Raw genomic sequence first — 20,630 nt, forward strand, 5'->3', positions numbered from 1 at the left:
ACCCGGCGGGTAACACGGTACTTCCGCTTGAATCCTGCGATTTAACATTCGTTAGAAAGGAAAGCGCGCTCGTTACGCGTTCAGCAAAATTAACCCAGTTCTGACGTCACGCGAAGTGAAGCGGGACGGGCAGGGGAGAGAGCGTTGGAAGGGTGTTGATGTCACACCACGAGGATGTTACCCTGGCGTGCGATTTGTTGCTCGCAACGGCCGGTGGACTTGGCGAGCACACTAACGTGTCGTTTGAATTTGTGATGATTCCGCGCGCGTGTGTCCCGAAAATACTCCGAATGCGCCTCCTCTGAATGTGTAATTTCTGCGGCGTGTTGAATCGCGCTCACGTTCGCGAAGGAGCCGGTGTGTGCGTCGCGTCATCTGCAAACGCATCGCACGAGTTTTGGCTACAAAATCGCCGGGACACGTACGTAATTCCGGACGTTCTTGTTATTTTTGCCTTCACATTTGGACGTTCAAACTTTCCCACGTGTGGAATATGCTCCGCGTTTAATTTAAATATATTCTACGTTGAATGTTTAAATATTCATGCCCAAAGAGCAAAGCGATAAGAATGTCGAGAGCTGCAAGTACTTAAGTCTCGAGTGTGTCCTGGGGTGGCATATTGATATCTTGATATTTTTCTTGGCTTTTGATGCGACGAATAATCTCTCGCACCCGCTTCTAAAGCTACCCAGGCGGCTCACAAAGAACCTCTGTCTCTCTCTCTCTCTCTCTCTCTCTCTCTCTCTCTCTCTCTCTCTCTCTCTCTCTCTCGTCGCCGAATCACAATACACTTCGATTCCATTCTAATTGTACATATCGATATCTTGTTTTTGCTTTTTTTTATCAATACAGCTGCTCCGACATATTCTGATAATCGCCGTCGGAGCTTTCCAAATAATCCGGCCGAAACGCGGCAATATCTCTCGCGTCGTGTCAATAGTATTGGGCAAATAGCGACGTGATTCCGATATTTTACGTCGGGCTCTGGTTACATAGCGTATGTACACATTGTGTATGTGTTTATATATGGTGTATATATATGGTGTATATATATATATATATATATATATATATATATATATACACATACACACACCAAGAAAAGGAAAGAAAGGAAAAGGGACGCGATCGCGCTGCGCGGGCGATGGCATTATTCACAAAAGGGCGAGGGAGTATATCCGGGAGATAGCACTCGCCTTAGCAGATCCATTAAAGCACCCTCGCCGAGCTTAAATCACCCTTCTGTGCAACGTTCTTGCACGGGGGGTGGAGGACCGTGCGCCGAGGATTCTCCTATCTCATCTCTGCCGGTCGATTAAGTGTCTCGAATTTCGGACGATGTCCGTCAGCCTGCGTCCAGCGTGCGATCCGCCGCCATCGGTCGGAGGCGATTACGCACGATGGCGATTAATTCGCGCGGAATTCCCACAAGGAGACGCCGAAAGCGCCGTATTATTGTCGAACGTGAGACTCGTTCGACTCGAATGCTCGCCTCTTTTTTCACGCTCGAAGCGGCGCGAGCGAGCGCTCATTACACGTCTCATTAGACCGTCTCTGCTCCAAAGGCATTATCTATGCCGCGATTAAGTACGGATCAACGATCGGAAGAGCTTGGCCACGGTGATTCTGGCGAAAGAATCTTTCGTCTTGCTAACATTATCGCGACTTTAACGGAAACAACGAGCGCGACGAGTATTCCCGCGCGCCATCGTTGTTTTCGCCAATCGCAATTATAGATCTCCACGTAACGCTCGAGAGTCTCTCGGCGGTATTGCGTATTTAAAAGGGTCGCTGATAATCTGATATCGCGCGATCTCGATTAGATTGCCGCGAGAGGCTACGACTGTGCTTGTCGTCGATTTCGCGCGTTTCGCTCGCACGGCTACTCAGGCCGATATTCGCAGCCGTGTGAATCATTTACAATCTCTGATTAAGGCTTCAATTAATTACAGATTCGTATTCGCAACCTGTTATATTCGGCACAGCTCGGGTCGATATGTTCCGCGTGAAAAAGTGCACATTGGTAAATAATCGAAAATTCATGGAGTCATGATTGGGCTCGTCGAGTAACTTTGACGCGCACCGTGAATATTCACCGGCCTTGATACAATAGACCTCCCCCCCCTCTCTCTCTCTCTCTCTCTCTTTCTTTCTCTTTCCGCCGGAAAATAAAATATTTATGTAGTTTGAATATAATTACACCGCGACGTGTTCCTCGCGTTCCGACCTCGTTCATCCATCCTCCGCCGAGCGGAGGATCCTCCTCGCGTTACGACAAGTGGATGTACACCTCCGGCCATCCTCGTCCCCTTTTCCGTTCGTTCGTTCTTTCTAGCCGGACCGCGCTTGTATTTTCTCTCATTACGCAATACGCGCCTCGGAGCACGATTCCACCTGACGATAATGAGCGAGCACCCGGTGCGCGGTCGCCCGAAGCGCGAATCGCGGGGACGTAACGCGTGTTTCTGCACGACGGCGATACGTAAGAGCCGCCTCTTTTCGCTCGGAGTCGATGAGCGCGGCAAATCGTTCGCTTCCTGCTGCGCGCGAACGAGAAAGTTCGTTCCTTCACCGCCGCCGCCGCTCGCGATGTTTCGCGACGTTTGAACGACGCGCCGAGCACCGCTCGCTCGAGCTTCTCCCATTTTCGTCCGAGAATCTTACGGTTTAACATTTCGCCCAGGTTTCTTTCTCCCACGAAATTGCGCGAAATTCGTATCGCGCGATAAATCGTCCCGGTCCGAGAATCCACTTTTACTTCGACGCGATAAAATCTGGCTGGAATGTGCCGCGTCGGAGCGAGGCTGGACTTAAATGAGCGAGCTGGAAATCAATGAAAAACACATTGCTCGGCTCGATCAACATCGCCGAGTCACGAGTTATCGAGTAAACGTACGAGGCTCATCGATTTGTCTTATCGAGAACGAGTCGACGGTCGTGTGACTAACGAGATACGCGTCCGCGGAAATCCTCGAATCGTCGGAACTCCGGCGCGCGCGAATGTGGGAGAAATCGCGAAATCGACACGAGTCATCGTAATATTCGGAATATTACCGCGCGACAAGATCGTTACGTAACATGACGAATGAATGGCAGCGAAGAAATGCGTGTGTCTCGCCGCGAATTCAGACTTTAGTGTGATGTACATGCGGCTTTCGGCGTAACCGGCGTTACCGATAAGACCGATAAGGAAAGCGAGAATGTGGCATCGAGTTCGCTAACGCCCAGAGTATCAACACTCGGTGATAAACCGCTCGACGAAACGCTTCGCCACGCGAGAACTGTCATCAGTGTCGCTGAATTGTCCGTCGCAACACGTCAGTGCGTCCACGAGGTCCGATCGAGGGGATAAGCGATGCCCGGTAAGAGCGACATCGATTAGCGTAACATCGACCTTTGGGAATAATTGGCTGAAAGTACGATTAAAAGTCGGTACCGATTTCGGTGGTTGGGTCAAAGTTCGCGGGCAATTTTAGAAGACACTTGACGGAATATGGCCGGTATTCACAGTCGGATCTTATATTTAAGATCGTCTTAAGTTCAGCTACAGATACTATACAAATTATTTCATTGGCTACAGGGTATCCGAAGGTGAACTTAAGACGATCTTAAATATAAGACTCGACTATGAATACCTATGTATGAAAGTGACGGTGAATCGACTCGTTGTTGCAATACGTTACCTGCCGGAGCGATAGCCGTGTCAATACGGCGGCTATCTGACGACACGAGATTGATAACGTCTCGGGTACATTCTTGCTCGTCGCTTCTTCTCGATAACGAGTCAAGTGTGCCAAAGCCTCTCCTGCGTTTTCGAGCTGCAATGTGGTTATTTCATCTTTACGCATCTTTCAGCCACTTATTGTCACGGTGCGATTCACTGACAAGAGATACCGACCGAAAAAGATACACGGAAGTGAGATTCCGTTAGTTTGCTCGAGAAAAGAGAAGAGGTTTTTCCGGATGGAAAGCCCACAGAAGTCGTTTGATAATGACGACATGGTGTGTGTGTGTGTGTGTGTGTGTGTGTGTGTGTAAATAACGATTATGCTACTTACGCGAGCTATTACCGCCAGCTGATTAATCATCCGCGAGAGTCGGCGATAGGACGGCTCGACGAAAATAACGATCGCGCGAAAACATGGATCGTTCCCGTCGCAGGGTACAAATGGGTGCGCTGGCCGATGCCCTACGCCGATCCTCACATGATGATCTCCGTCGGGAGGGATCTGGACGGCTCGAATCTCGTCGTGGGACGCGCCATGCACCAAGGTGACATGTTGCCGGCGAAAGTGAAGCCGGAACACGGCGTCGCTTACGTGGCACACGGAGGCGCCGAGCACACGAAGCACAACTTTGAGGTATAATTCATGGCGCGAGCGGAGAAATTTGATCGACGTTCACTTTCGTCGGCGGATTTCCTCCGCTGGACGCGCGCGTCCACGCCGCGTCGCGTCCCTTCGCGAAATTCGCTCGTCGATCTCGGGCCTTCCTCCTCCGACGCTCGCGCTCTGTTCCCCGCAATTAATTCGCGATTACGCAAGGCTCACGAAGCTGCGCTTTCGTACGCCTCGGCAGGTCCCGCGCGGGATCGGACGGGATCTCGCTTTCGCTATTCTCTTGCGCGTTAATAAGCGAATTTAAGACCCCGCGCGGATAGGGATGCAACGATTTCTCAAAGTATCGATAACGACACTGTCGTCATTCAGAAGCATCAATAACGATAATATCGAAAAGTATCGATATTTATATCAATATTTATATACAAAAAAATGTATACATACAGGGGTACGCGTATAAAGGGTACGCGCGAAAAATTTAAAAAGATCTTTCAAAAATTTTTATCTTCGTATAATTTATCGTCATATTCTTATTAGAAAATATATAACAAACCGCAGTCGTTTGCCGGAGATCACCGCATACATGGAGCGGGAGATCTATTACGGTCGAACGATTCAGGAGAAAATGATGAAAATGAACGAATTTACTAGACATCGACCAATTACATAATATACTATATTCCAGTGAATTCACTCACTTATGTAATTTACATCTCGGTCGTAGAACCGTAATAGAACCGCCCCCAGAGCTGTAACCGAGAAATCCGAAATATCAGTAAAATTTCATATCGATATATCGATCTTATCGGAGACAAAAGGATATCGATAAATATTCGATATTTGCCCCTCGACGTATCGATACGTCGGTATTATCGATTTATCGTTGCATTCCTACGGGCGGAGCGCTTGCGTAACTCGTCCGCGTTCGCTGCGCATCTCGTTTGGACGCGCGAGAGATAAGATTACGAGCGCTTACGATGTGCGCGCGTTATTGCTCGCGGATAGATAAAATCCACACGTCGCGATATCGAACGCGCGTGTTTCACCGCTTTTCTCTTCTTTTCTCCCGCTTTGCTCTCGACGTTTCAATGCGCGTATTCGCCGCTCTTTCGCGAAACCGGGTCGCGTCCGAGGCATCGCGCACCTGTCGATCGATCGATCGACGTAACCGGCGGAACCGCCCGCCGCGCCGTCGTCGCCGTCGTCGCTGTCGTCGCTGAGATACCCGCAGGACGACTTCCGGCGATTTCCCGGCTACGGTCGGACGAGCGAAAGTGAGGAAAAGCGAAGGAGCGGCGCTCGGTATCGATTTGGACGGCATTCGACACGGCACCGGGGGGGGGGGAAGGGGGAGGGGCAGGGGGAGGGAATACCCTCCTCGCGATCCCGCGCATTAGGCGAGAACCCTCTGTTTGCCGTGGCGTGCACTCGATCGTGCCTCACGTCCGAATCAATTTCTTCTGGTTCGGCTTACACGAGCCGCCTCTCGCTATCGCCTGTAGTCGCGCGCGCGAGCGCGGCGCCGTCGGATAGCCGGCTTAATCTATTTGCCTTGGGTGGAGCCGGAAGGGTGCGCGAGAAGAGTATACGGTTTTTCGTGTCGGCCGACTCGAGTGCCTCGCGCGCGGCTCGCACTCGTTGATCGGACCCGGCCAGCGGATCACTCGGAAAAATGCTCGCTTTTACTTTAGGTACTGATGCCCGCCCACTTCAGCTGGATCCATTCGAGCCACGGTCACGTACCGGACCACGCGGTGGAGGCCGGCAGGATCTCGAACGGGGAAATGCTGTACGTCGGCCGCGCTTATCACAACGGCGTGCCCTGCGTAGGAAAGGTAGTAGTAACGTCGCGGTCGGTCGAGCCGGAACTTGCGGCGGCCGTGCGTTCGTGTGAACGACAAGAGAGCCGATGAGGGATATAGATTGTCTATTGTCCGGCAGGTTCACAGGAGCCACGGTTGCCTGTACATTCCGTACGACGGCAAGGAGATTTCGTACAGGGACTACGAGGTTTTGGTGCAATTCTGACTCGAGAGAGACGGACCGGCCGGCTTGTAAAATAATTGATTGTGTGAAACAGCGAAGCATATCTTCCTACGTGACAATAAAAGTTTTCGATCTCAACGTTCCTTGTGCGTCTCGTATCTACGCAGGATTTTTCTACGTACGCAGGATTTTTCTATGTACGCAGATGACAAGTGTTTGGTACTCGTGCGCCTGTGGCTATAATTGCGGTGAAATAACTGGAAAATTATTTCACAGCCGCGTTTATTTAAATGCTACTGTGATTAGCGTAACAAGCACATACGCACGTCGCCGCTGTTACTTTTTACGTTGGAACGGAGATCTTAATAATGACACGGTGCGTGTAATAACGTTGCTTGGCGGCTAAGCTACTTACGCGAGATTACCGCGAGCGAGCAAATAATCGATTCAAGCCTCGTCGCGAAAATTGCGATCGGTGATTTGATGAAAGTAACGACGACTTCCGTCGTTGACGTAATAGAAAGATCAGATAAAAAAGAAGAAAAGTACAATCGCCGTCGGGAATATCTATAATTTCTGTAAAACCATTTATCTTTTGTTTCTAATATCGTTTTTCTCTTTTTTTCACGATGTAGGCTATTCACGCGAGAAATTCCACTTGACACAATCGTTATTTTATTTTTTCATTTTTTTTTTGCGCATCTCTAGCGGCGAAATATGAGCGGACGATACGTCTCTCGCGATCGCGCGCGAGCCGCGAGTCTTAAATCATGTCGTCGTATCAGTTGATGGGGTTTCGCCGCGAGTCGAACTTAGATTAAAATTTTACAGAGTTGTCGGCGGAGAATCGCGTTCTTATCTACCCTCACTCGGCTTCTATTAGCATGCGGGGAGAAGTAATTTATCGACCCCTTAGTTAATGCGCGAAAGAGGAAAGAGAACGTGCGACGACCGGCGAATGCCGCGTCGCCGCGTCGCGTCGGCCCATTCTCTTAATCTGGATCGTAACTTGCGCGCGTTATGACCCAATCGCGATTCGTCATGTCGTTCGCATCTCTCTCTCTCTCTCTCTCTCTCTCTCTCTCTCTCTCTCACTCTCTCTCTCACTCTCTCTCTCTCTCTCGGTTTTATCCGCCCGTGCGAACGATGCCGAGATCGTATCGAACGTAAGAGCGTGAGTCAGAAAATACCGTCGTTTTCGCTGGAATTTTATATTACAGGTTGCCTCTCTCCCTCATTAAGCTCTTATTCCCGACAATTTTCACTGAAAAGTAGGAGACGCGGCGAACGCACGCCAACGGGAAGTAAATTCCAGCTCGTTTTATCTGCAGCTAAGATGCAAACGAGAGAGACTGCACTCGCGAGGAGCCCAAATTCCCACGCGAGCGGACAGAAAGTGCACAATCAGAGTAAATAATTCGCACCGCGACGTAAGGTGGCAAAGGATCGATATCCTTTTCGAAGCTACGAAACAGCGCAGCGTTTTTGCGCATCGGCGAACCTTTGTGTACACACACATCAGTCTGTAACAACCGCGAAGCTACTCGAATCGATCGCCCCACGTGTGCGCTTTAATCGCGGCTATAAATACAGGCGAACCGCAGTCGCCTGTTTTCCCATCGGCGGCGATTCGATTTCCACGCTCTTCGCTTTGAGAATCGCCGGAAATAAATCCCAAATGCAAATAATTGTGCACCGTGCGTCGCGCCAGAGCGGACAGAGGAGAGGGAAGGATGAGGGAGAGCAAGAGAGCTGGAAGGGCGGCGGCGACGGCGACGACGACGACGACGACGACGACGACGCAACCAGTGGTCGTTTTCTGCCGGTACACCCGATAGGTGGTGGGCACGTGGCCGTTGCGGCATTATATTCCCATGCTTGGCACGTGGCCGTTCGCTAGCCTCCCTCCACCTTCTCCTGTTTCTTTTCCTCCCCCTCACCCTCCTCCTCCTCCTCCTCAGGTTCGTCCGCCACCCCTCTCACTTATTGTTCCGGGCTCTCGGTGCCTCGAAGCGGAATCGTCAAGGGGGGCTGTGCGCTATTTAATATTTTGATCGGGGAAAAGAGTGCGTCTGCGCGCAAGAGGGTGGCTTGTCCACGTGCGGCCGATCGTCCCCTTTTGATTAATTTCGGCTCGGATCGGCTGGCACGAACGAGGATGGCGCACGACAAAGGAGCCGGGGGCGAACGCGGACGAGAGACAAAAAAAAAATGGCAACAGCTGGCGGCGAGACCAGAATCGACGGACAATGCAAACTGGGATCGGGAGAGGGTGAAACACCCCTCACTGCCGCCGTCGCCACCGCCGTTGCGTAGTTGCGAGTCGATCGACACGCGCGCGCGATCATCCTTGCGTGGTATTCGAGTTACGCCATAATCGCCACGGAGGATGCGCACGTGGAAGGGGAGCGCGACGTTATTAGGCCGAGGGCGAGGCCGGATTCGGCCGGAGAAAATTTTCAATGACAGAGCGGCGATACGCACCGGATAATTAGGTCTGGGCGCTCGAAACCCGACGGTGTATCGACCGGTGAGTTCCCCATGAGCGAGAATAGAGAGAGAGAGAGAGAGAGAGAGAGAGAGAGAGAGAGAGAGGGAGCGAGCGGGAGCGAGAGGATGAGAGAGGGAGAGACTGCAGTCATTATTCCTTTTTCGCGATCGTTGAATCTGCATAGCCTCATACACACGGACCGTGCCTTTTCACGAGAGATTTGAAGACAAGAGGTTTGTTTTCTATCGCTGAACTACTTTCGAAACTTGAAAAGAGACGGGTATGCAGTTGAGACTTGTTGTTGGCAGAAACGGGGAGAAAGAAGTAATGTGCAAAGTAGTGCAGCCAGTTCGGTAATAGAAAACAAACCTAAGGATACAAAGGAGCTAGCTCAGTTATATTCCTCTACCGCTGTTCACAGGCACGGCAGGCATGCCTGGCTGTTTTCGACAGGAGTGAAGCTAGGCAAAGATCGAATGTCCGCGCTGCTTTTCAGATGTAGTCTCTGCAGCTTCCTGCTATCTATCTATCTATTGGGTTGTTCGGAAAGTAATCTCGGCTCTTTGCGTGAGAATGAAACACGATATTTTTAATAGAAAGAAAAGTTTTATTCTGAAAGTTTTATTCTGTTGAGTATTTTGTTCCAACACCCTTTGCCATCTTTGAGGTAATAACATGATTCCACGCTCGTAGAACTTCTGGTCCTTATTGGCAAATTGACTGAATTAAGTGGTTTTTGACACCTTCATTTGAATCGAAACTTTTACCATCCAAAGAATTTTGAGGTGACCGAAACGAGTGATAATCGGATGACGCCAGATCAGGTGAATACGGTGGATGCAATAGCAAATCCCATCCAAGTACTAACAGCCTCTGGCGCGTCATTAAACTTGTGTGAATTCTGGCGTTGTCATGATGAAACACAACACCTTTTCTCGTTCGCCAATTCTGGCCATCTGCTTGATGGAATCATTCAGTTTGTCCAATTGACGACAATACACATTCGAATCAATCGTTTGATTGTTTGGTAGCAGCTCGAAAAAACCATTCCTTTCCAATCCCATCAAATAGGCAGCGTCACCTCCTTTTGATGGATATCATCAGCTTTCGATGTGCTTTGAGCTGGTCACATCACGTCTGTTCCAATATTGTTATACACAATCCGTGGTTCATCTCCAGTTATGAGTCGCTTCAGAAATGGGTCGTTTTCCTCACTGCCGTTTCAACGGCAAATCGCAGATGGTAATCGCGACGGATCAAATCTCTTTCTTTGAGAATGTGTGAAACCTAAATAATATCGAACTTTGAAACGAAATTAAGTTGTTTCAAATGCTCATGCACGGTCGAATTCGATAAATTCAATCACTCAGCAATTTCTCGTGTTGCATCTCGTGGTGCATCTTTGAGAGCGAAATTCCCAGGACGAAATTTCAAAAACCAATTCTGTCACTGGCGTTCAGTCAACACATCCTCTCCGTACACGGCACACCATTTTTTTCTTGCTTGCGCTGCGTGTTTGCCTTTACGGTAATAAAAAAAGCAAAATGTGACGAAAATGCTCACGTTGGTTTTACATTTTCGATGCGACGCCGAGCAAAAACAACTTGACAGATTTCAGAACAACTTTTTTTTTTTTCAAGTGAAGCTTGAAATGTGCGTTGTGAAAATGTAAAATGATTTTCTGGTTTAGAATGAGGTTAACTGCTTAAAAAAGCAACTGACATCATCTATTTGAGAAAACCCAACTTTACTTTCCGGACAAACCCAATATCTCAGTCAGGTTCTATGCGAATCCCGAATATCGATTATGTGCAAGTTTAACGCAAATTACGAAACAACCTGGACGCGGGACGTCGTTCCGCCGGGGATGTGCGTTCCGGTCTCACGAATAACGGCGACAAATGGTCGATTACACTGCTCTCGCCTAAGGTCTCCGCGGCAGACAGAATCCTTTGAGTTGACTTTTTGCGCCGGTTTTCGCAACATCGACGCGCAGATGAGCGCGCGGCGTTCGCGCGCGAAATAAAAGACCCACGCGCCGATCGTTTTCACGTTCGTCTGCAGTTTTCCACATCGTTGTCACCGTAATTTCTTTGTACCGTCCGTTGGTGCGCGCATTGTTTTTTGTTTTCCCTTTTTTTTCCTTTTTTTTCGTTGTTTACCGGTATCTGCGGCCCGAACAAAGCTGTCGGCGTGTATCGCCGCTACACCGACTCGATAAATCCGTGCTTATTGCGGTTGCGTCAATCGTATCGGTCGTCACATCGTCGAAACGCAACACGGGGAAACGTTACACGGATAGAATAGAAACGTTGCACGGAAACATTCATTCGTACACCGTTTGTTCTTACAAACATCGCCGATACTCTTTTAAAATGCGCATTCCTTTGCCTGAATTCTCGCATGTAAAAGTGAGATGGAAAAAAACGTGATTTGTTAGTCCTCTCTGAGAGAGAAGTCGCGGATCGCAAATTCACCTCTTGCAAATCGACCGAGTCTCTTTCTCTCCTCCTCTCTCTGCGCGTGCTTCGCAAAGTGAAACGCACGCTTCGCTAACGAAGACCGAAACGAATAAGATAAAACATTGTTGCGAGATGGAGATTGAAAGAGACCGCGCGTTTGATCTGATTCACTCGCGCCGATTTTCGTACGATCGCGCCGTTGCAAGTGCGGCGTTTATTTTATTTAGGCAAATCCGCTTTCTGGAAGCTGCGGGCCTCTGCGATCGACGAATTTACCCATATGGCGCGGCAGATACGGCCGCCGGAGCCAGAACCAGAATCGGGATCCAGATCCGAAAGCGATGGATGACAAAGAGAGAGAGAGAGAGAGAGAGAGAGAGAGAGAGAGAGAGAGAGAGAGATAGAGAGAGAGAGAGAGAGAGAGAGAAAGGGAGAGGGAGAGAGGGAGGACAGCTGCTCTCCCCGCTGCGCTGAGAGCGTTGCAGCTGCTGTTTCGTTCAGAGGATTCACCGATTCCATGGAGGAGCCTACGGCCGTACGATACATATGGGACTGCAGTCGCGACTGGTTCCGACACATAGCGCAATAATAAAGTCCCGTTTTATCGGCCGGAACGTTAAAGGAGTCAGCGACACAGGAGTCGCTATTCTCTCTTTCTCCCCCCCTCTCTATTTATCTTTCTCTCTGTCCTATCTCTCGATCTTTCGTATACATCGCTGATACATCGAGAGAGCCATGAATATGAACGAAACCGAATCCTTATGAATCCCGAGTCTCGGCCGTGAACGGCTATGAATTCGCGCGCGCCGAACACGTATGGCCGCAGAAACGTTTCTCGTCGCTTTACCTCGTCGTTGCGGGACGTTCATTTACTACAAAGAGGGATCCAGTCATTGGTTTCACTCCGACACGATTACCTTGTTGTTAAACGTCAAGCGCGCGGCGCGCATAAATTTATAATTCTTCTCTTCGCCGCCCCTGTCGGCGGCGCGGGCGGTAGCAACCTAGATACAACCGTGCGGTGTATTTAAGGATTAAACGAGACTTTCGCGAGACGGGAGCAGCGGCGAGTGAATCGCTCGAATCTGCGAACTGAAATGAAACGAGACGTCCGAGTGCAGAATCGAATGAGATGAAACTTCGGGAAATCCGGCTTGGTCGGGCCGACCTCTCTCTCTCTCTCTCTCTCTCTCTCTCTCACGTCGCGTCGCTTCACGTCACGCCCAAAGCAGTTGCTCCTGCAAATGGACGGAACAGGCGAGTGAATTTTCGAAAATCTTGATGCACGCTCCGCCCGGACCGCGCCGTCGCTCTCCGTTCTAAACTGATTAAACGGCACTACCGGTACTAATCAATTTACTAAACGACAGAGCCTGCATTTTCCATTTATAGACTGCGCGCATCGAACTACGGGACGGCGCGCGAGGCTAACGCGAAACGTACGACCGACGCGACGCGACGCGACGCGACGCGACGCGACGGCTCGCTGTCGCGTGCTTAACGTACATCCATTATCCGCATCCAGCGGACGCGAGCGCGAGCGCGAGCGCGAGCTTTTCATCATGATCCGCAACAGGCACGCGCTCGCGCCTGGCGCACATCGCGGCTAACGAGATTCACGCGTCGCACACGTCGGCTATCAGCTCGTTCCGGTTTTTCGACCACCTTTTTCCCCCGAGCGTAATAATTGCCAAGTTGGCACGGGCCCAACCGCGGCCAACAGGTTAGCCGCGTTCCGGGGAGCGAGCGGCGGCAGCAGAGGGGGGCCCCCGTGTGGATGACGGGGGGTTGGGCGGCCGGTCCTCGCGATTCCGCGGGGTCTCTCTTCTCTCGCTCTCCTCGGCCCTCCCTTTTCCTTCCTCTGCTCTTCGCTGCCTGCCGTCGCTCGTGCTGACCTTCTCGCTTGCAGCTGCCCCGCACGCGGGCAACTCGTACCATCTGCCATTAGAGGTTGCACGCGTGCACGCGCTCGCTCGAGCCTTCGTCGCGCCAGCGGCGGCCCAGGGAGGCCCTCGTTTCTCGCCGGGGCCGTATAATGGCCTCATCGTAATACAGAGGTTAGGTCTCGACGCGCGAGGATGCTTTGCCTCCTCTTGCCCGGCGCGCAATCGGGTAAACAAAGGGTGTCCCAAAATTCACGCAAGAAGTAATTTTCATAGAAAACACCGGTTTATAATTAAAAATTGTAAATTTTTTATTGATTCATTAAGTATACAGTATAGGGTTATGTATGGAATAGCATATCGGGTAAACGACCACAGCGAAGAGAGTTCGTTGAATGGATTATGGAACAACAACAAGTGGATGCTGATTTTTCGAACAAAATCATCTTCAGCGACTCAGAGGCTCATTTTCACCTTGATGGCTTGGTTAATCGACAAAATTGTCGCATTTGGGGTTCCACGAGCGAAAATCCACGAGTGATCGTTGAGAAACAAATGCATTCGCAACGTGTCACTGTTTGGTGCGGATTTTGGACTGGAGGCATCATCGGACCATTCTTCTTCGAAAATGCGGCTGGTCAGGTAATAACAGTTAATAGTGCTCGTTATCGCGACATGATAATCCAGTTTTTTGTGCCTAAATTGCAAGATATGGATGTGGACGACATGTGCTTTCAACAAGACGACGGTGCCACATGCCATACAGCCCGAGAAACAATTTAATTACTGCATGAGTCATTTCCTGGTCGTGTAATTTTCTGTTTTGCTGATCAGATTTGCCCGCCCAGATCATGCGATTTAACGCCGTTTCCGACTTTTTTCTTTGGGGTTTTTTGAAGTCTAAGGTTTATGCCAACAAGCCCACGACCACCCACGCCTTGAAGGAGGAAATTGAGCGCTGTATCAACGAAATTCAGCCACATTTATGCAAAACGGTCATGGAAAATTTCAACAAAAGAGTGCATATGTGACAGCAAAGCCGTGGAGGCCATTTACCCGATATACTATTCCATACATAACCCTATACTGTATATTTTATGAATCAATAAAAAATTTACAATTTTTAATCATAAAACTGTGTTTTCTATCAAAATTACTTCTTGCGTGAATTTTGGGACACCCTTTATATACATAGAAAGGGGTACACCTTACCGGTTTTTTCATTTTGAAATATGTTATAAAGGATGAGATTCTGAGTGATTTTTCCTGACACAACTATATGGAGGTCGCTTATAATTTCGGAGATATTTGACTTTAAAGTTTTGGAATTTTGATGTTAAATTCCAGATGTCATAAGCTGACGTTATTCACAGTATTATCCAAACAGTTAATCCAAACATAGTGTATATATAGAAATATAGAAAACGGTACATATGAGCAGGAGAGGGGCTCCGCCCGTCCCCCGCACTCCTTCCCCAAAAAAGTCCTAACTTAACCTAACTTATTGCATCCTTATATATTGTTGGGCGATGTTGAAAAGATCTCCTTAAAAGCCACAACACTTAATTATATGCAGATATTATAATAAATTAAGTTGAGCTAGGTGATAGATCTTAAGAGAACTTTTTTCAACAATGTCTAAAAATATATAAAGATGCAATAAGTTAGGTTAGATTAGGATTTGTTTGGGGAGGGGTGCGGGGGAGGGACGGAGCCCTTCTCCCGCTTATATGTACTATTTCCTATATTTAAAGTGAATGAAAACTGCTTGTCTACTTCAAATATACTTCAACGTACAATTATAAAACTTTTGAGTCAAATATCTCAGAAACTATAAGCGACCCCTATATAATTGTATTAGGAAAAGTCACTCAGAATTTCATCCTTTATAATATATTTCAAGATGATAAAAATCGGTAAGGTGTACCCTTTTCTATATATTTATCCGCAATTGTAAAGAGATACTATCCGGTCGATTGTTATTAACGTGATGGCGCTGCATTCGTGGCCGATTCATTTCCGGTCATTTATTGGGTTGACGAGTTACAATGGGAGTAATGAGCAGCGCATACGGAGCAACGGAAATCTCTCTCTCTCTCTCTCTCTCTCTCTCTCTTTCGAGAGAGAGAGAGAGAGAGAGGGGGAGACTCACCGTGGATGTTTATTGTTGTCATCTAGTCGGAAGAATGAGGTAAGAGTCTCCGGTGGAAAACACTGAGGGGGGTATTCTTAAATTTTATTTCATTCTCTCTCGAGCCCCCTGCGGATCTCTTCTCCTCGTCATCGCGCACCGCTTATTAGCGTGAAACGTGAATGATGTTATCTGCCGTAACGGATTTACGAAGGCTCTGTCGTCCGGCTTTTTGCACAAAGCGCTCGCAGCGGATTTAATGATATGTGCACACTGAACGAATGAGAGTGTGCGGTGATGAATGAAATGATAGCCATTATACGTATTACTTCGTATAGGCACGCACACACGCACGCAGATGTACGCTCGTGACAAAACCCATGGGACAGAGAGAGAGAGAGAGAGAGAGAGAGAGAGAGAGAGGGAAGAAAGGGAAGAGGTGAAAAAGAAATCGCCTGCATCGTTCTCGCGTTTCATATACAATTTCGTAGGGAGAGCCGCGCGGAAGAATTAGCATGACGAAGGGCGAATAGAGGGGGTGCTCGTATGACACACAGAGAGGCGACACGCGACATAAGGGGTGCAACAATAGATCGAGGTGACGATCTTCCGCCAGCAGCTCAAGGGCGTGGCTCCGGGTGGTTTTGGAAAAAAGCTCCAGCCCTGCAACGAGGCCGGTCGGCTTTAAGAAAAGCTTGCCGTTTCTCTTTTTTACTGCAGATTTGCACGCTGCGTAGTACGGCCCATTGAGCGAGGCAGATGTAAGGGCGGGGAGTTGCGTTGCGACGGCGCTCCGGTGACAGTAATGAAAAAGGGACACTGAAAGGGAAAGTCGATTGGTTTGTGTCGTTTATGGTCGATGAGTACTCGGCTTGGCCGGGAAGTTAAAAAGAACAAACGAGTTAACGTATTCGAAATCTGGGTTACGCGTACTTTTCACGAGTTTTTTTGCGGGAAGGGTCGCTGGAGAGGCGAGCGCTATCAATTAGCGGCGGTTGTCGCTAATCGACGTATACTGAGACTGAAAATTTTCGCTAAAGAATTATTGGTTGAGAAATTTTGAAGATACAAACGTACTTGAAACGTCGGTTGAAATCCGTGCGTTGACACACACGAGAGCGTTCTTACAGGAATGATCGCTGCTTTCTTTGCACGCTATCTTTTCACACATACAAGTCGCGCGCGATTAAATTACCGATCAGGCTGTTGTTTCGCAAAAGAAGCGACGATTTTCGTTAGAAAGTATCGCTTGTCGTCCGGTTCCTGCGCATTCTCTCCTCCGACCGCTCGCTTTTTCCACGCACGGCGCGCTCGTGTCACGGAAACTGTACCCGGCCGTCCAGAAGACAACTGTCAGACACTTTTACGGGTTTCGCGCATCTGGCACTCCCGAGACGCGACCGAGAGGCTACTTAAAAAAAAATTAAAACTCAACGCCTCCGCAGTCTCCCACAGCGTTCTCCTTCCACCCGTGCTCGGCATCGTCGACCTTCTTTCCCCGCCGGGAGCGGATGTTATCGGGCGAGATGAATTCAGAAATTAAACGGACAACAGCGCGACGCACCGTCCGCGATTTTAAGAGAATGGTAGGTAGGAAGAGGGAGAAAGGGCGAGAGAGCGACAAAGAGCCGGTTAACTGTCGCGGCTGATCGGTTGATCGGATGTCGGTGAAATCGCTCAGTGTGCAATTTCCCGTTTGATCCCTTTAGAAATCGCGCGACAGCGACGATCCACCACAGACGATACACTGCGCGGGCGGGTGGCGGTGCGAGAGAGAGAGAGAGAGAGAGAGAGAGAGAGAGAGGGGGGGAGAGCCAAGTGCCGTATTGTCTCGCAGACTGGACGGTCGCGCGACTGCAAATGAAATGAAATCGCGTCGTCGGGTTTCTAGATTCCACGCTCGAGTGACGCGGCAGCACACACGATTCGGGCGGTATCGGCGGAAAGTGCCAGATGTACACGCGAAAGACCCTCGGCCCCGTGCCTGCTGTCACGTTCTGAACACGCGTGCGCTCCCACTCACGTACACATACACATGCGTGTGTATGAACACTCGTGCACTTTGATCTGCCGTGTGGGTGGCGGAGTGCGTGCGTGCATGCGCGCGCGCGCGCGCGCGTACGTGCGTTCGTATCCGTCACGTGGAAGGCAATCGATAAGAGAGCGAAGGGAACGGCAGAACAAAGAAGGTAGCCCGCATATATCGCTCCGCCCATCTTTTTCGGTGTAAACGGGCCCTTTTGTGGCCGGAGGGGACGGAGATCCGTCTTGCTTGTTTGCTCGCAGGCAGTCTTTATGAATGTATGAGGGATTTAAGGGCCCCCGTGCCATTAGGTCACCGCAACGCTCGCGGCGAGAGTCGAGGCTCGTCTGTATCGTAGTGATAACGTTCGATCCTCTCACGATTCCTCGTCCGCGAACGATTTGTCTGAGGACCACCGAGTGTTTTGTTCGATGTATTGTTTGGTAACGGGTGACTCTCGGCTCGATCGGAAACGCGCGCGAGATACTGGGATAACAACTTTCGCGTTCCCTTAACCTTCTAACCGTGGTCGGCTCTGTGTTCCGACTCGAGCGACCTTGAAAAATTCCAAGCACGGTCGACGCCATTTTGCTCGCGACACTCGTACATTCCCGCATACTTGTAATAAATACATTATTCATTAAAACGTGGCGCAATACCGGAGACTAAAAGACACAAGGCTGCGCCTTAGTGTCGACGATACTTTAATATCATTTTTTTTTTCAATCTTGTAAGCACGCTCAGGTCGAGGGAGACTCAAGCGCGGTTAGAAGGTTAACTCGACGCGTGATCTCTCTTTCTCCCCGAGCTGGCCATCGCGACGATGTTTGCTACGAGCGTCGTGGTAATTGAATAATTATGACGTTCCTTCGCGACGAGGTCGCGCTCTCGCTTTGCGCGAACGCTCATTAAAACTCGCGGGAGCATCCGCATCATTCTCCGTCCCCCACGTTTGATGTCGATCGCTATGCGATTACGGCGGTCGCTCCGCGAATATCCCCGAGGAGAGTCGTGCGCGAGGGGAGCAGAGAAGAAGGGCCGCGTGGATTGCGCCCTCGCGCGAGCGCATGTGCCGCGACGGCACGAGAGGGTGGAAGAAGGGGCAGGGTCGGAAAAGAGGAAGACGGATCTTAATTAAGCGCCCATCCTCCTTCCCTCCCTCCCTCCCTCTCGTTGGTAGTGGTTGCTTTAGCCGACCGAAGATGTCCAAGTCTCGTTATCGTTGCATCTCCTCCGTGGGGGAGGCGGAAGTCTCTTTCAGACGACGTTTGCACTTAATAGGCGCACTTGGTAGCCGCGAGGTCGAGTTGCTCGCGATTCGAATGTAAATTGCGCCGAAATTGGCGAGCTGCAGGCAGACAGGCAAGCAGGCAAGGAAGCAGGCAGGCAGGCAGGCAGACAGGCTGGCAGGCTCGACCTTAGGAAGTGTCTCTTTCGCTTTGATCCGGCTGATTGCAGCTAAACTAGTACGTAACGGGCTTGCTTGCGCGCCTAACTCGGTGACAGTTTGCGTTTGCCGAAAAGGGTGGCGAGAGATGGAGATAGCGTGAGACGTGTTCGCATATCGACACGACGCATTCCGAGCTATAACGGCGAGTTACGCCACAGGAGATGAACTATGCTATTTTTGCTCGTTGTAAATCGGATTAATTCCGCCTCATGCATATTAATTGTTTTAACGGAAGAGTAGGACGCGGACTGCGTAATGCCGATATGAAGGCGCGTTTCTCTGTGTAACCGGTTTTCGAGCGATAAACTACGTTTATCCATTTTAGATACGCGCACGTTATTGTACAATTGTTGTGAACATCGCTTACCGAAGTGAAATAGGATCGTCAATGGGACTTTTATTTGCCATTAATATTTTCTCTTTCTCCCCCCCCTCTCTTTCTCTCTCTCTCTCTCCCTCTCCCTCTCTCTCTCTCTCTCTCTCTCTCTCTCTCTCTCTCTCTCTCTCTCTCTCTCTCTCTCAATGACCCTCGTGATTACATAAACACGAGCGCGCGTCGTTTTCCACAGCGAGAAATTCCGGGCTTGCATTCTCGAAAGAATTAAGCGACTTTCGCGAGGCTGAAACATTCATGTCGCGGGGAAAAAATTCTATCAGCGCGGAACGACGTCGGCTCTTTCGAACCTGTAAACTGTTTTACGGCGTTGTCGCGAAAAATTCGATATCAAGAGGCACGGTAGTGCCTCGCGCCAAGTTCAAGCGCAACAAAGTTGCGCCCGAACGCGAGGCATACCGTGCCTATATTACGCGAAACTGCGAGTTGAAACGAGGTGACATATTCATATCTCAGCAATGGCTAAACCGATCGAGATTTCTTCAGTGCTAATCGATTCAGCCTTAAAAAATAGAAAGAAAAGTGTCCTTGTGTGTTTTTATGTACGTTGTCTCTAAATGTAGATATTTTAAAATAAAGTCCAAATCACGGAAAATTTCGATTCAGTAAGAAAGTAAGAAACGCTAGACCGCAGAGGAGAGGGGATTGTGCATCTCACTTTTCCGACACCAGAGGCGTCACAAGCGCGCTGAAGAAGTAACGAATGCGAGTGAGCAAGCGATAGAGAATAAGAGAGAGAAGAATATTGCTAGAATATAAGAGTAGAAATATGCGAGAAAGAGAAAGAGAGCGAGAGCGAGAGAGGCAGAGAGAGAGAGAGAGAGAGAGAGAGAGAGAGAGAGAGAGAGAGAGAGAGAGAGAGAGACAAGCCAAGACTTTTTGCATTAAATATTTTTTATTGCATTGTTATAATAACTAATTTATTATAATAACAAATAAAATAACCATAAAACTCAGTGTTCTAGTAAATAATGAAGACATTGTTTTTGAAGTACCGGACTGCGTATCATTGGGAGTTTTCGATATATTTATCTTCAGATTGCAAATCGCTCTCATTTGTAGAGTTGATGTTGAGTAGAGTTTTTCAGTTGATGCTATTGTTTTGTTATATCATTCTTTTGTAGAACAGTTTTGTACAGTTTTATTTATAGCATCCAATAGAAGAATTTATTGTTAGAGATATGTTTTACTTGTACAAACTTATTACTTGTATAACGAAAATAATAAATTATATTGCCCAAAGATATATGTTCAGATACGGTACGATGCATAGTACTGAAAGCGTAAACATTGCCGTTTATATCATTTCTTTTATAAAGCAGTGTTGTAGAGTTTTATTATAGTTATAAATTTTACTTGTAAAATTTTATGTTACATATATAACTTAAAAAAAATAATTTTAAATTTCTAAAAATAACACAATACGTGTTACGTGTGTACTTGGCGCCTTTTTTTACCTTTTTATTTAAA

General features: G+C 48.9%; 1 protein-coding gene across 1 annotated transcript; it reads left to right on the top strand.

Annotated features, from left to right (window-relative positions):
- Positions 1 to 3,165: 3,165 nt before the first annotated feature.
- On the top strand, positions 3,166 to 6,464 carry LOC105191495 (natterin-3). Its single transcript, XM_011154937.3, has 4 exons — positions 3,166 to 3,362; positions 4,162 to 4,361; positions 6,032 to 6,175; positions 6,282 to 6,464. The coding sequence occupies exons 1-4, from the start codon at positions 3,356 to 3,358 to the stop codon at positions 6,366 to 6,368; spliced, it is 438 nt and encodes a 145-aa protein (XP_011153239.1). The 5' UTR covers positions 3,166 to 3,355; the 3' UTR covers positions 6,369 to 6,464.
- The last annotated feature ends 14,166 nt before the right edge of the window (positions 6,465 to 20,630 follow it).

Source organism: Harpegnathos saltator, unplaced genomic scaffold (assembly GCF_003227715.2).
Source record: "Harpegnathos saltator strain DR-91 unplaced genomic scaffold, Hsal_v8.6 scaffold144, whole genome shotgun sequence".
Taxonomy (NCBI): Eukaryota; Metazoa; Arthropoda; class Insecta; order Hymenoptera; family Formicidae; genus Harpegnathos; species Harpegnathos saltator.

Bases quoted from the DNA above. Each gene is read 5' to 3' on its own strand.
- LOC105191495 (XM_011154937.3), top strand. The intron at 4,362-6,031 runs GTATAATTCATG...CTTTTACTTTAG, and splicing joins ACACGAAGCACAACTTTGAG to GTACTGATGCCCGCCCACTT. The intron at 6,176-6,281 runs GTAGTAGTAACG...ATTGTCCGGCAG, and splicing joins GCGTGCCCTGCGTAGGAAAG to GTTCACAGGAGCCACGGTTG.